General features: G+C 39.2%; 1 protein-coding gene across 1 annotated transcript in view; it reads left to right on the top strand.

Annotated features, from left to right (window-relative positions):
* The first annotated feature begins 878 nt into the window (after positions 1–878).
* ptpdc1a (protein tyrosine phosphatase domain containing 1a) overlaps positions 879–17412 on the top strand; it is a 28501-nt gene continuing 11967 nt past the window's right edge. Inside the window, exons 1-2 of the mRNA XM_072665777.1 lie at positions 879–957; positions 12483–12614. Of these exons, the coding sequence (XP_072521878.1) occupies positions 12491–12614 (124 nt within the window). The 5' untranslated portion in view covers positions 879–957; positions 12483–12490. The remainder of the gene's footprint in view (positions 958–12482; positions 12615–17412) is intronic.

Below are 17412 nucleotides of genomic sequence, written 5' to 3'. Positions count from 1 at the left end.
ACTCTCCAAACCTAAATGATAAATATTATAGCCTACATATAGCCTACATCCGAGTGCTTTAACCCCCCATAAAGTCACTTATACCGTTTGTATGTTTTTACCTATAATTAACTGTACCAGTTTTTAAAGACTGTTTTGTTTCTGTCCCCTTTAAAACTGAACATCTTATCAACGTGAATGGGTGACTAAACTGACTGAGAGGGCGGGTGTAAATGTGTTGATGGATGTTACATGACAACCATGATCAATTGAAATTGGGCTTGCTTTTGGTTGATTTTTTGTTTGGGAAATTTAAACACATAATCTCCAACATTACAGAATTACTACTGCGATTATTATATTATAATAATGATATTATATTATTATATTATAAGATTATTATAACAGACTACATGCTTAATGAATGTATTGTCATCTCTATGAACTCACCAAATCCAACAACAACAACAACAACAATAACAATAATAATAATAATAATAATAACAAATGTAACCTGTTCTATGGCTGTGACTGTATTTATACTGATCTGAAAGGTCACTTATACTGCGTTATAATTCATTAGTTAAAGTGTAATAAATATACACCCTAGTTATAGACCGGCCAGCAGGAGGCGTTATCCCCATTCCATAGTTTGCACGTGGTCCCATTGAACGACCGGTAGGAGTCGTATTCATGTCTATTAGCTTGTTCAGAACTTAATTCGATTCAATTCGGTTCGATTCAGTTCAGTTCATGAATGACTAATGAGATTACCTCTTTTCCATTGTTTAGTCACCTGACTCTGAACTAGCCAATAGAAACCCTTATCTCCTAGACATTGTTTGGTCATCTGACCATTTATTAGCCAATAGGAGGCGTCGGTTCTCCAGCCAGCGATAAATGTGATAAACATGTTTGGGGCTGCCGCTCCGCTCCGGATCGTAACCAGCAGCTGATACAAGCGGGAGAAGCAAGCAGGTATGTGGCTGACACACATACGCGCCTTGTAACCAGTCTAGCGGCGTAAATAAATGGACATTTCAGCTAGCGCTAGCTACATCTCCACGGTCTCTCTCACACACAGCCGAGCTAAACTGGGTTAGGCGGCAGCTAAGCTCATGTCGCTCCGCCGTTGTGTTCTCGGTACAGTGCGTGTAGGTGTACACTGCGTCGCCCAGGCAGCCTCATTCTTTCAGAAAGCACTCCTCAGTTGTGTCAGTGTGTGCTGAAATCCATTTAGCCGCCTGTTTTTTTAGCCTGCTGGCTTAAACCGAGAGGTTGGCAATAAATCCCCGGACACGCGAGTCTATAAGGGCGAATCTAGCTGGTAAACACAGAGGAAAGCAGACAGTGGCTTCATTTAATCAAAGCTACGAACACTGCTGTGATCCAGCGTCTTCTTAAAATCTGTTAGACCCACAGAGGCTACCTTGAGAAAGGTCAAGATGCTGACTAGCTAACTTACTGCTCGCTCCAGTGACAGTAGGCTGTCTCTCTTTATCACAGTGCTGGTACACTACAGAGAAAGCCCATGTTTACTGCCACTAATCCAGCCCAGCCTCACACTCCTCTCTCTTGCACCTAATGGCCTCTTTCATTGCAGAACGGCGAGGCTGATCATAAGGGTGCTTTGAATGTATTGAAGCAGCTTCATTTAGAGGCAGGAGAGATCAGGTGCATGCTGTTGTGGGGGCTGTTGGTTTAGGCAGATGCTTTGAAAAATCACTTCAAAGTTCACTTCAAAGCACAGCTCCCTTTGGGTCAGCCCAGTGTGGGCCTACGGGAATACACTCACAGCTCGAACCCACTGCAGCGAGAGCAGGGTTATGAAATTATAAGTATTGTTACACATATGTAACGCAGAGATGGTGTGAGACAATGAGTGAGTAAGTCATACAAGGCTAGTTGTGCATGGTTAATAACACAGGACAGTCTTTAATCATTATTAATTCACCAGTTTGTTTTAGTATAGAGTGTCTATACTATGTCCGCATTTTTCTGGACACCCAGTCTTATGTTTGCATTCAGCTATGTCAAGTTGCATCCATTGCTGCCACAGATGTGCAGAAACTCACAAAGCTTGTCTAGTCCTTGTAGAGTGTTGCAGATAGAACAGGACTATCTGAAGCACGTAAACATGAACCTATTGGCACCATGCCGAATGCAAGGTGTGGGCTGTAGAGGTATAAAGCCCCTCTGCATTGAGCTGTGGAGCAGTCAAACTGTATTCTCTGGAATGATGGTTGGTGCTCCATCCACTACTTTAGGGATGCACTGGGGAGTTGGGGACGAGGTGGGGTGGTGATTACCCAACATCCTGACTTCAGTCATGTTCTTGTTGCTGAATGCCATCAAATTCTCACAGCAGTGCTGTCCTTCCCTGGACAGTAGAGAGTTACTCCAACATAACCAGGATAAAGTTCCTTTGATTTAGGAAAAAAAAAACTGTGAATGAGCAGGTGTCCCAATACATTTGTCCATATAGTATATTGCAGTTGCAGAATGTGGCAGTATAACTGCAGTACTAGTATTTTGGTCATATGGCACAACCCTACACACACGTACCCTCACTGCATGTTATGTGAAATTTGTGGGCCAGTGCCGATATCTGATATTTTTCATGGATATACCTGCTGATGCTAATCTCACAAAGCTTTAGAAAATGTAGAAATTGAAGCAAGATCCGTCTGAATTTCAATAAATACATCAACTATTATTACGCTGGTGTAGCAGGTAGTGCGCATGTTGCACGTTCTCCAGGGGCCTACGGTTGTAGGTTTGATCCTCACTCGAGGGAGGGGTTTCATGGGTCTCCTCTGAGTGCTGTGGTTTCCCACCTCCCAAAAACACACATGGTAGGTGAATTAGCAAAGCAACAGCGCCCCTCAGTGTGAGTGTGTGAGTGAATGGTTGTGTGTGGTGGACTGGGGTTTTTTGGATAGGCTCAGGACGCAGTGTGACCCTGACCTGGAAAATGAATGAATAAATATCAGTTCAATCTAAACATCTATCCAGTTGCAACATTTTTTTAATGCAAATTTTCACCAATTCTGATTCCGATATTATCATACGTCCCTTATGCAGACCCTTTATGTATAATTGGTTTGTATTCGATTCAGCTGCTTCATGATCAAGCTCTTTTCTTATGTTTTCCTTTTCACAGGACCACTCACAGCATGAAACTACTCCATTGGCTAATTAAAGGGGTGAAAATGAGTTGTGTATTTATCCTGAAACCCTGTGGGAGACGCACTGAGTCACCTCCCAGTGACAGCTTCCTCCTCATAATCCCTCCAACACACACACAAGGCTTCCTAGCTTACATGTAAACTAACAGCCTCAGCCGAACACTGACACGCTTAGGGAAACAAACCTACCCTAACTACACGGTGTGCTCTTGCAATACGTCTTGACTGTCAAAGCATTGATATAATCCAAACATGAGCAGTTTTTTATGAATGCTTATGTTTGAATGAGTGGCAAATAAATGCAGACTAATTTGTAATAATCTTTCATTTCTTCAGTGATTTTATTAGATTTGGTATCATATGCACAGCAAACAGACAGTTACACTGGACAATTAAAGCCTTACTGTGCTTTGACTAACAAAAGTTATTGAGACAAGAAAAACTGTACAAACATAAGTTAAAGCCTATACACACAATTAGGCTGTAGACATCATTAAAACAAGATATAAAGATATATAAGTACAAAAAAAATACTATATATAACTATGGTTCTACATAGTCATATAACAGTAATATACACTAGCATAGTAACAGGAATTAATATGAAAATCATGAGATTACTAGATCACTAGATTTTTGTTTCTATACCAAAACCATGCGTAAAATCACAGTACTCAATATAATATTCACCAACACCAAGTTCTGCTTACTTGGACATTGATTTAGCATATTTTGGGACTAAATTGCCATGTCAACAGTGGATCCCCATTAGAAAGCTTAATCTAGGTGTAGAAAACAGACTCTATAAGGGTCAGTTTCCTGGACAGGAGTATATGTTCCTTCAATGGAGAATCTCTATTCACAATTCTGTGTAGACCAGGACTAGGCCTAATCTCTGTCTAGGAAACTAACCATAAATTAAACAGGATTTTTAAAACAGTCATAGTAATTATTTTACTTATTCATTCTCATTTTATCTTATAGTTTACTTAAATAAAATGTCTAATGTATTAAAAGTTATGGATTTGGGATTTTGAATGGTAACTTATTTTAATAGCTATTTAATATGTAAGTAAAATATTTTTTTGTGGAATGTGTTCACTTGCTGTCATTCAAATCAAATCAAATCAAATTTTATGTGTCACATACATAGTAATACACAGTATAACTTGCAGTGAAATGCTTTTTTTTTGTCTGCCCACATCAAAGCTATTCAATAAAGATCTAAATTTAAACTTAAACTAAACCTTAACTTAAATAAAGTGCAACAGTGCAAAAAAAAATAGAATAAATAAAATAAAAGTTACATTTAAGTTAAATTTAAATTAAAAATAAAACATAAAGATATGAAAATATAGAAATATAGAAATAAAAGAAGCAAGAAAATATACAGATGGAATAGTGCGTGTCTGTGTGTATATATATACAGTCATGCCCGAAAGTATTCATACCCCTGTCAAAGTTTGACTTAAATTTACTTTTATTTAACCAGAAATTATATTTTTGCCTGGAAATGACACAGGCATCTCCCAGGAGATAACACGATGATGTACAAGAGGCATCATTGTGGGAAAAAATATTTCTCAGCTTTTATACACATTTGAACAAAAAGTGGCATGTCCAAAATTATTCATACCCTTCTCAATAATTAATAGAAAAGCCTTTATTGGCTATTACAGCAATCAAACGCTTCCTGTAATTGCTGACCAGCTTTTTGCATGTCTCCACTGGTATTTTTGCCCATTCATCTTTAGTGATGAGCTCCAACTCTTTGAGGTTCGAGGGTCTCCTTGCCATCACCCTGATCTTTAGCTCCCTCCACAGATTCTCAATTGGATTCAAGTCAGGACTCTGGCTGGGCCACTGCAAAACATTAATGTTTTTGTCTGCTAACCATTTCTTCACCACTTTGGCTGTGTGTTTTGGGTCGTTGTCGTGCTGAAATGTCCACCGGTTCCCAATGCCAAGTTTCTCTGCAGACTGCCTGATGTTGTTGTTGAGAATCTTGATGTATTGCTCTTTTTTCATGGTGCCATTTACTGCGATCAAGTTCCCTGGTCCATTGGCTGAAAAACACCCCCAAAACATTAGCTTCCCACCACCATGTTTGACAGTGGGGATGGTGTTCTTAGGGTTGAAGGCTTCTCCTTTTTTACGCCAAATGGTGCACACATCATTGTGGCCAAACAATTCAATTTTTGTTTCATCTGACCATAAAACAGAACACCAGAAGTCTTCTTCTTTGTCCAGATGAGCATTTGCAAAGGTCAAGCGGGCTTTTGTGTGCCTTTTCTGGAGAAGTGGTGTCCTCCTTGGCCTGCGTCCGTGGAACCCAGCAGTGTGCAGTGTCCGTTGAACTGTCTGCCTTGAGATGTCGCCACCAGCAGAGTCCAGATTCACCAGGATGGCCTTGGTGGTGATCCTTGGATTTTTCTTCACCTCTCACTATTCTCCTGGCCAGCACAGGTGTCACTTTTGGCTTCCGACCACATCTTCTGAGATTTTCCACAGTGCGGAACTTCTTGTATTTTTTAATAATACTTTGCACTGTAGCCACTGGAACTTGAAAACATTTTGATATGGCTTTATAGCCCTTTCCTGACTTGTGAGCGGCCACAATGCACAGCCGCAGGTCCTTAGTGAGCTCCTTTGTCTTAGCCATGACTGTCCACAAACCAACTGCAGAGAGCTGCTGTTTTTCTCCTGTTGAGTTGATTAAAACAGCTGTTCCCAATGAATCAGGGTAATTAGGATGCTTTAAAACAGCTTGAACTATTTGGAATGGTATAGAACTTTGGATTTTCCCATATACTGTGACAGTTTTCAAAGGGTATGAATAATTTTGGACATGCCACTTTTTGTTCAAATGTGTATAAAAGCTGAGAAATACTTTTTCCCACAATGATGCCTCTTGTACATCATCGTGTTATCTCCTGGGAGATGCCTGTGTCGTTTCAAGGCAAAAATATAACTTCTGGTTAAATAAAAGTAAATTTAAGTCAAACTTTGCCAGGGGTATGAATACTTTCGGGCATGACTGTATATATATATATATATATATATATATATATATATATATATATATATATATATATATGTGTGTATATGTGTATATATATATATATGTATATGTGTATATATATATATATATATGTATATGTGTGTGTGTGTATATATATATATATGTATATGTGTATATATATATATATATGTATATGTATATGTATATATATATATATATGTATATGTATATGTATATATATATATATATATATATATATATATATATACACACACACACACACACACACACACACACATATATATATATATATATATATATATATATATATATATATATATATATATATATATATATATATATATATATGTGTGTGTGTATACATATGTACATATTTATCTGTATGTCAGACTGGACATTCAGTATTAGGGATGGGATGGTTAGGGATGGTTTTTTACCCCAATCTGATCCAAATCTCTTAATGCTGACTATTACGAGTCAGTCTTTGTGTTTCTTTAAATAATGCAGCCCCACAACTTAGGTAAACTGTAGTAATACACACTAGTAAAAAGATTGTTTTTAAACTCTTTAATTTATTACAGTCCAGTCTGACTGACCCTACCTGACCAGTCAGCTCCCAGTTACTTTACTACTCTAAAATCAGATCACTTATTGTGTGTGCATTAGTATTAGCTTCATCCTCATGGTGGAACAGAGCATTAACACCATAGTTTGGTTTCTAACCAGGCTTAATTCATGAGTAAAGACGAGATGGGAGGAGCTTAATATCTTCCCAAATGGAGAAAACTGGAATACAGTTTCTTTGTTATTGCACAACTACAATCAAACCGGGTAGTTTTTGGCAGTGCGGACAAACAACGGCAGAAACTAGACCAACATTTTCTGCAAGGATGAAGAGTTTAAATCCTCTTCTTCTGACAGATTAACTAACACACTCTTTACCTTCTGCTTTGTGAGCCGACTGTTGTCGCTGAATCACGTTTACAGCGAGGCACTAAGCTAACTCTAAGCTAAAGTTTTCCTCTTCTCCATACTTTCCTCCGTTCCTCCTTATATAATGATGCAGTTACATTCCTCTATTGAAATGTACACACTGTAACTGCGGCACTATTTAAGGTGGAATAGAGAGTTCGAATTTGAATCCAACTCTGGCTGCTAACTGGTAATGTCACTTAACGCACTTAAAACTCAACGAAATAAGCTCACAGATGAACTCTGTGTAGGGTAGTTCTTGAAACAGGAGACGTTTGTCTGCAGCAGCTGAGGATAATGTATATAAATGGCGCCTAGGGGATGCCAGATGGTACTCGGCTACAGGATCGTTAACTTAAATGCCAATAACTCATTTATTAAAAATGCCTGGATCACTGGATCAGATCGGGACATCTCTATTCATTTTTGTTATCTTTCTGAAATCAACACAGAGTCAGAATTATGTATACACTGAAACACTGTAATTGTTGGAAGTCCAAATGTTAAGGCAGCATGATGGATTATGATTTGTTCTCTTGCCCTTACATGCCCAATATGTGAATAGATGATGCCAGGGACCAATGGGAAAGTTTTAAGAACTGCCTGTGGGAGTGCTGTTCAAAGCCCCTGGTGTGCAAGACTGAGAAGCCCCCCTAAATGCTTGTTTAGGTAACATAGGGTTAAGTTCAGGACTCAGGAAAGGCCATTCCCAAACCTCAATGCTAGACTTCTTTTCCACGACCACCTTTGATGTGTGTTTTGAGAGAAAAGAAATAATTGAAAGCCCAATATTACCATGACATTCATGTCTATGATGAGTGTATGCAAACGTCTAAGTGTTATTTTTGGCTGTTATTCCTAACTGTGAATACCTAGATTATTAATGAAGCATGTGTTGTGCTGCCCTGCTGTCCACTGATTGCATGGTTTCAGTGTAGCACTTTTGGACGAGTCAGCCAGTGTCCCTTTGCTCTATCTCTGTCGTATCAGTTTGTAAGGAGGCAAAGTGGAAGTGTGTGTTACAATGTAAATGAGTCTGAAAATGCTCCCCCCCTGCTGTCTTCTCACTTTACTGCATGAATTAAACACAGTGTATCAAATGAATGTCCGAACATTTCGTTGACTCAAGCGAGCTGCTGACCCATCTTGCTCTGTATTGTATAAATCCAGTCTTTCTACTATTCGTTTCTGATTGAACTTACAGACAAAGGGCTGAAAGGTTAGCTTAGGTTTCGGTTTCTTTCTCATGTAATGCGATTCGAGCCGGTGCTTGATCCAGAAGCCCAGATTTGAAGCTGGTCACAGTTGGTCACCAGTGCTATGTGTGGTCAAACATAGAGAAATATAGTAAAAGTCAGTGTGGAAATATGAGAAGTTGCAGTCCATAAGGTTAAACTGACACCCCTCGCACCTCTGTACACTTGCTGGCCACTTTATTAGAAACTTTCTGGTGTGTAGTCAGATTATGTAGCCCATCTCGTGATGGACAGTTTGTGTAAGTCATTCTCTAGCTCTTCCTCAGGAGTGTGGTCAGTTTCTGACCACACGACTACTGTTGGCTGGATATTTTTGGACGGTGGACCACTGTCAAAGCTGTCAACACCACTGTGCCCCATACAATCATACCAGAACCACATACACTTACTGAGCACTGTATTACTATACTATACTTATACAGGGAAGGTCCTCCATTTGCTCTCAAAGCAGTGTTAGTTCTTCGTGGCCTGGATTCCACAAGTTCTTGGAAACATTCCTTTGACATTCTGGTCCATGTTAACATGATCGCGGCATGCAGTTGCTGTAGATTTTTCTGGATCAGCTTTACATTAGAATCTCTAATTTTACCACATCCCTAGGGTGTTCTATTGGATTAAGATCTGGGAACTTGGACACTGGGACATCTGGGTCACTGAAGGACACTGAACTCATGTCATGCTTATTAAGCCAGCTTTGTAACATGCTGGAAGTAGCCGTTCGAAGATGGATCAGTTGTGGCCATGAAGGGATGCAACAATGCTTATATAGGCCATGACCCCATGACACTTCTACTTCCACTAACCTGGACTGTTATGTCCAGTTCTGTGCCTCAGAAGAAATCAAAATTTCATCAGGACAAGGTTCCAACTGGTGTCCAGTTTTGGTGAGCCTGTGCCCACTGCAGCCTCAGCTTTCTGTTCTTGTGCTGACAGAAGAGTAACCTGACGTGGCCTTCTGCTCTTGTAGCCCATCTGCGTCAATGTTTGACGTGTTGTGACATGTTGAGATGCTTTTCTGCCTACTACAGTTGTAGAGACTGCTTATCTGAGTTGCCATGGACTAGTCATTATTCTTTGACCTCTCTCATCAACAAGTTGTTTCCATCTGCTGAACTGCCACTCATTGAATGTTATTTCTGTGCAAGTAAACTTTAGAGACTGCTTAGAGACCGTGCTGAAAACCACATAAGATCAGCAAAAGGGGCTGATAAAATATATATCAACAGATGGACGATTAGGTACAAGGCTTTTTATGATTCTTATGATTCTTCTGCATGATTAGGTACAAGGTTTCTTATACCTAATAAACTGAATATCCGTCTTAACACACAATGTGGACGAAAAAAGGCCTCTCGGTATAGAAACTGCAGAGCAACAGAGGTGATCTCAATAATTGATGACGCTTCCTGTGAAATTGGATTCTTGCTGACGTAAGTTGCCAAAGCTCAACAAAACAGAACATTGGGATTTCAGGACAGGTGAAATGCTCCCCAGAATATATCTGAGTGTGTGCAATAGGAGAAGAGAGCAGGGACATTGAGCACTGTTAAACAGTCTTAATGCTGGACTAAAATGATGACCCGCAGGTTGTCTTATATATTTTAGTTGCAGTAGTTATCCAGGATATGCATGCTTTCCCTTGCTAATGCCGTCATTCCCCCCTTCTACCTCATTCATTTTTTTCAGATAAGTGACATAACAGATATTTCATTGGAACATAATTTGTGTAGTTTGGTACACTGTATGTTCTGGGCAAGCCGTAGTGATGCAAGCTGAATCTCCTCCAACCCTAGAGGAGAATGGAATGAAATGAATAAAAACACATCTCTTATATATCATTATTAAAGATGGCACAGATTCAGTACCAGGTTTCTGTATTTATATAAGGTGTAAATCAACAACAGTGAATCCTAAACCTAAACCTAATCTATTCTAAAATAGCACACACTTACACTGTGTGATGCTGTGTTTTAGTGGTGTAATATGATTCAGGGTGGTGGAGTGTTTTAAGAAAAAAATAATCTACATTCAGAAGCTCACTTTAAGTGAAATGCTACATTTAAAGACCGCCATAGTGTTGCCGTTAGGGATGCACCGATACCACTTTTTTCTTTAGATAACGATACCAGTTTTTTTAAATATCTGCTGATACAGAGAACTTATACCTACTCTGACTTTAATACTGGATGGACGTGGAAATTCTGATATTTATAGTGTTTCATTTTTAATAGGTTGTACTTTTCAAATGTGCAGTTAATCAACCATTTATTGCTGTTCTTTCAAGCTCATTATATCTTATTTACGAAGTTATCTAGGCCTACATAGGTTAGCTAGCAGGCCAAAAACCACATTGCAGGCCATGTTTCAGCTCATTCATGCTCAAATAACACACATTTGAAGGATAAAGCTTCATACTTGAAGGCACAAAGTTGAGTGAATGGTCTTTTTTTTCAGAGCATGACTTCATCAATCAGTGAGCTCCCACAGCGCCCCCACCCTGTGTCTCTTTTAAGTGCACACAATGAGATGATGTTATTTGGCCTTGTACTAGAAATTTTACTAGACATTTACAAGAAATATAACAAACCATATTTGAAATGCCATCCTCGTTTGGAGATACCGTCAAGATGTTAATATATAGTATTACAGTTAACTAAAAAGTCGAAAAGTCTGCTTCTTTATCATTTTAATATGTACTTCCCTTGTGTTTTTACAGTGTATTAATAACCAACACTTATGTTTGGATGCCAAGAAAAACAAAAATGTCAGACCTAGATTAAGTCCACCTCTTTTGGTTGGTCCAAATTATGGTCCTTTGGTCTGAGGCATCTTTCACGCTTGCTATTTTGGTTCGGACTAAACCGAAAGTGACAATTATTTTGCTTTGCCAAGTTCAGTTCATCTCTTCGGCACACCTGGATGCAGGGTAGATTTTCGTCTTTACAATCACATAGTAAACCTTGTAAAAGCTAAGAGACACAAAAACGCTCCACTTTGCCAGCTGCAATCTGGATGATTGGTCCAAATGATGGTGCTTTGGTCTGGACTGTTGGTCTGAGTCATCCTTCACACTTGCTATTTTGGTTCGGATCAAATCAAAACGTCAGACCAAACATGGTACCCTAAATCCACATTGAGAAGTTTATCAGACACTTCACATGGTAATTTTGTGTGTGGTGTTATGAATCTCATAGGCTAGGGGTGTAAGTAAATATTGAATCACAACGTATTGCAATATTAAATTTTGCAATACTAATTCGATTCTCAAAATCACAGTATTGATTTTTATGTAGGGTTTAGTGGCAGACAGTGGTTTATTTAGTGTTGTGTTTATGCCCTGAACACTAGATAGCAGTGTCTTCTTCAGATTTCACTGTTCTGACTGAATAAAAAAACTTTTTGCATATGAGGTTTTTGTACTTCGAGTTTTTCTAAGATTTGATTTAAAAATGACAGTATATCACATTGCTTAATGTGTTATAACAGTATATTACAAAATCTTAAATCGTAATATTTAATTTATCGCCAGGTTCTTGCCAAAATACATCCTTACTGATAGCATGCAAATGACAGGAAATGGTGGTATTGCGAGATATCTTGCAAGCAGAATAACATGCCGGTCGTCTCTGTTAATGTGAATTTCATGAATCTGGCCCACTGTTAGTTGTTTTTTGCAGATGTACGCACTACGGGTGTAAACCTAAGATTCAAGTAGATTCAGTTACTGTGATACAATTTTGTGCTGTTTACACATAATCATGCAACTGATGTACCATCTTTAGACCTACTCACTGCATGCATTGTAAGACCCCTAGGAATCATCGCAGTGAAGAATCTTGAATCCTCATGCCACAGCCCCTGTCCCATATGCCCCAGACATGCTGCACCAGATTCAGTGTGTTTATCACATGCTGCACAGGTTTCTTTTCCCCTGCAGGGTATAGTGCCCCAGGCAACGGCTCCAGACTGTTTACTCTCACAGCCGTTCAGGTTTTGTGTGTGTGTGTGTGTTTTAACTCCATGTTTGTCTCCACCTCGTCACAGGTTCTGCCATGGCAGCAGGTGTCAGTCTGCTGAGTGACCTGCCTTACTCCAACACTGCCGGCGGCAGCAACAGCAGCAGCAGCAGCAGCAGTGCAGGGAACGGTGGGCGTATGAGCACGGACATGGAGCTAGGTAGGACACTCTACGATCTACACACTGCACTGAAACAAACTGCATCTGTCCATCTGTAAGGCTATATATGTAAAATGTGTGGTTTGAAGATTGTTGTTAGAATGCTGTAAGATTATCCAAGGTAAAGGGAGGGGTGAATCTCTGACCTCTATCTCACAATGACCTGATTCGGTTATGAATCTTTATGGTTCTTTATACATTTATCCACTAGAGAGTTTGAATTATTAAATTATTTTGGTACAGTTCCGGTGAGTGTAAAATACACTGTATTGACAAAGGTATTGAGACACCTGTTTATTTCTTGTTTTTTTTTTTTTGTAAATCAAGGCTATTAAAAAGAAGTGTATCCTGCTTTTGTTGGAGTAAAGTAATCTCTACTGTCCAGGGAAGGCTTTCTACTAGATATTGAAGCATAGCTGGGAGGGTTTGATTGCATTCAGTGACAGGAGTGTTAGAGAGGTCAGGATGTTGGATAATCTCTAACTCACCCCAAAAGTATTGGATAGACAACCAACCATCATTCTAGAGAACACAGTTCCACTGCTTCACAGCTGAGTGCTGGGGCTCTGTATAGCACTCTAACCCACACCTGGCATTAGGCACGGTGCTAGTAGGTTTCTGTTTAACTGCTCCAGAGTGTCCTATTCTATTGGCAGTACTTCTCTACATGGAGTAGATAAGCTGTGTGTGCATTGGCATGTACTCTTTATATTTAGTTTTTTTATTTGCCTTTTTTTCTAACTACTAGGATTTTTTTGTTCTGGTCAAAAAACTGAGTGCCTGACTATAATTGAATATTGTATTACTAGAATAGATTTAAACATTCCAAAATTCATGCGGTTGACTCCCCCCCCCCCCCCCCCCCCCCCCCCCCCCCCCTCAAATGAGGACAGCAGCACATTTTATTTACTCCTCTAAAAAATTCATTTGATCGATTGAAATGATCTTTCTAGGCAAGCTGTTTGATCTTTTTAGCACCGCCCCTGAACGTCCTTCTCTTCCTAGCACTGGTGGCAGCTCTTATGTGCTGCGGCTTAACTGTAAATGAACCGCTGTGGCAGAGATTGCGTAAAATGTGGAGCTTTTTGTTTTTCCAACAGCAAAATTCTAGCAACCATTGTTGTGTGCCTGGCTACCAGAGGACACACGAGCGAAAGTTGGCTCATTGTTTCTGCCGCTCTGTTTGTGGATTGGAGTTTACTGTTAAACACAGTCATAAAATCATGTAGAATACCCTGCTGTTCCAATGTAAGTGACTTAGACCCTTTGAGTTTAATACAGCTTTCTTTCTTTGGCACACCTGCATGCAGGGTAGATTTTAGCCTCTATAATCACATAGTAAAAATTTTAAAAGCTAAGAGCCACAAAAATGCCAGCTGCAATCTGGATGTCACTAATTTGTCCGGCAATAGATAAGTTTTAAGCCTCACTTGAACCTTCCAGGGAATTACCTGGCCATAGTACTAGATCTCATGGAACTAAATTGCTATAAATTTGACTCCAGCTTATGACAGTTTACGTTCACACTCAACCCCTTGCATTTGTGATTAACGCCTTATACATGTCTTTATATATATATATATATATATATATATATATATATATATATATATATATATAACCTACCGGTCCAACCAGCAGGCCCCCGACTCACCACCACCCATAGCAGACCAGCGGCTCACACACCTACCACTGCTTAGTGATCATGTTAAAACCATTATTAACTATCTGTTGTATCTGGTTTGGTAATTTTTATCATTAATGTTTAAATAGTTCAGACCAGAGGAGGATGGGTCCCCCTTGTGAGTCTTGGTTCCTCCCAAGGTTTCTTCCTCCAGCTCTGAGGGAGTTTTTCCTTGCCACTGTCGCTGTTGGCTTGCTCACTGGGGGTCTTTGATTCATCATGTCTTTTTCATCATTTCTTCTTTCTTTTTTGTCTCTGTCTTTTATTAATCACTATTTATGTAAAGCTGCTTTGTGACGACAACAGTTGTAAAAAGCGCTATACAAATAAATCTGACTTGACTTGACTAGAATTATGGCCAGTTAGACACATACTGTGGCACATTCACAACACTGTAAATCATATATTTGACATCAGATTAGGGAGGTCTGTCAGACTGTATTATAAGACATTTAATATACAGTGTAATAATTGTAGTAATCTTAGGACCACACTAAATAAATTAGTCCAGAGTGTCTCGTTATATTAAATATTTACTAAAAAATAATGTGATGCTACTTCAGTATTGATTAGCAGCACATCTTACCTTAATTGTGTGAGATTGGATTCACTTGCGAGGTATATGTTTTATAGTGGGCTATAAAATAGTGAGTTTTATAATGTGCTGTGATTTGGGTTTCTATAGCTTGTGTGTATTAGCATTAGCGTTAGCCTGCACTCAGTTCTGAATGTGATCTTTAGTGTTGTCCTAAAAACAAAGAAAGCCGAGCGGTTCTCCCGCTGGTCAAACTAAGCGTTTCAGTGATAGCTTTATAAACTTTCAAGTATAATGCTCTGTAGACAGCAGACTGCAGACACTTTTTTATTTACCTTCTGAGAACGTCCTTACTGCTGCCGGCTGGGGAATAATGTCCGATATTGGTGCCTTGGTCACCAGATGGCGCTCCAAACACCGTGGTTTAAAGAAAGACTTGGAACTGGATTGGGGTTAATAGCCAAAAAACTCTCCATTCAAATATGCCCAATCTGATCCATGACTTAGTTAGTTCCTTTGGTAAAGTTGTCATTTTGAAGATGAAGTATCAAAGTATTCTTCTTCTTCTTATAATTATAATAATTATTATTATTATTACTATTATTATGTGACCATTAAAACTGCTTCTGCCACACATTCTTGTGGTTTTATATAGACAGTAAACTAAGAGAACTGTAGTGTGGTGTTTTTGCCCTGTATCTGAGTATTAGGCTTGGTTTGGATTGGCTTGTGCCAGTGGATACAAGAACGCAAAGCCTAATGCATTTCATAACCCCTTTGAAAGGTTGAGCTGACTGATGGCTGGGGGAGGGTGGTGGTGGTTGCCTTCACAAGCAGCACCTCACTTTTTACGTTCTGCGTTAGGTAAAAACCACTCGCTTTCATAGCGCTAAATGGAATACATTAGCAGCCGAGGCATAATTGTAGACTGATTTATTGCTTCTTGCCTGCACCTGAGACGGCAAACCTCTGCCCACCCTCTCACTGAGTTAGGTGCTGGTCGCCATGGAGACCTTTTCCAGCGACGCTGATAAATCGGTGGCAGTTGCATTGACCCTTTTTCAGGCATTTATCGTGCAGCACTTTACATGTTGTCACTGTCATAAGAAAACCTTGCAGAAATGGTATCTACACAGGAGACATTGTTGGGTATCACCTGTTAATGTAATGTTGGAGCATTTCTCTTTGTTCATTTATCAGGAAATGGTCTCAGTGTTTGCCATTGCTAATGCTGTTAAAACAATAGAGTTAGCATGTTTTCTTATGACAGTGGTAATTACAGTGATTTTTTGTAGTAGATGAACATCTACATGTGTCTACGTTTTTTCTCAATGGCACTTATTGGTTTAGCAGCGCTGCTGCTGCATGGATAGAGAACCTTGCATCTTCTGTGCACTGGACTATGGTCTTACATGAGTGTGATTAATGAGGTTAGTGGTGGAGTCATGCAGAAGCCTGCTGGCTGCTCCCTGCTGGATGGTCTTTTTAAGGGTTCAGGCAGTAGCAGGAAGCATAACCATGGCACTGGATGTGATGCTGAGCAGGCAGCGGAGCTCGGTCCTGGAGGTGCTATCTTCATCATCTCAGAGAGTCATTGTGGCGGTCAGCGTGGCCAGAATGCAGCCGGACCTGAACTGGTGCAGATGTAATTGCAATTCTCTTTGTGCTGCATATGTATTAACAGTTGCCTAATGGTTCTTGTTCCAGGTCTAGCCAAAAACAACATGCACTGACAGGTTCTTTAGATCAAAAGTGGTTCTTTTAAAATATATATTCATATTTCAGTGCCTGTTAATTGTGGCATATTTTTAAAAAGCTCTTTTGGTAAGTTGTGTGATATTGTATAATTGTATACATTTGTATAATTCTGGATGAATGGACTAATAGAAATGTTCTAAATGACTTTTGTTTTACATTGACATCCATTCAAATTTAAGAACCTTTTAGCCTTTTACCTGTAAATTGCCATTTTCATTGGACATTGTACAGTGACAATATATTGTATATCTTGTATATAAATGCTGTTTGGTCATTTTAGGAGCCGGTATCTTTCAACTTGTCCAAATTTTGTGATTTTGGTATAATTTTAGTAAATTACAGAACCTTTTTATTTAGGTCTATTTATTATCATAATACATTTTCAATGTCTTTACACTTGCAGGTTGCTTCAGGTTTCTTTTCTGTTTAAATTTGCCAGTGTCCTCCAAAGCTGATGTATGTTGGTCCTGAAGCTAATGCTCCTGTCTGAAGTTACTCTCGCCCTTTACTTACTTATATTTCTATATATTCTCTTGCTTATTGATGGTAATGTAGGATGTTCAGAGAAGACAGAGTGTATTTTCCCTGCAGTAGGATTTTAGGCTGTGGTTCAAGGCTTCCAGCTTCACTTGTCCTTTATTGTGCAGTTCTCATATTTGTGTCTGGAAGTGGGCAGTATTTTTTTTTTATTAATATTTATTATGATTGGCTACATTTTAAATGTTTGGGTTTCATGATTTTATTTTATTCCAAGAGTTTCTCTGCAGTTCTAGAAGTTTGTAGACCTGCTGCTTTTATTCTACTATTTAAGATGCTTTGGG

Source organism: Salminus brasiliensis, chromosome 21, assembly GCF_030463535.1.
Source record: "Salminus brasiliensis chromosome 21, fSalBra1.hap2, whole genome shotgun sequence".
Classification (NCBI taxonomy): domain Eukaryota; kingdom Metazoa; phylum Chordata; class Actinopteri; order Characiformes; family Bryconidae; genus Salminus; species Salminus brasiliensis.
The sequence above is the reverse complement of the archived record's forward strand: the minus strand, read 5'-3'. Positions and strand labels throughout refer to the sequence as shown.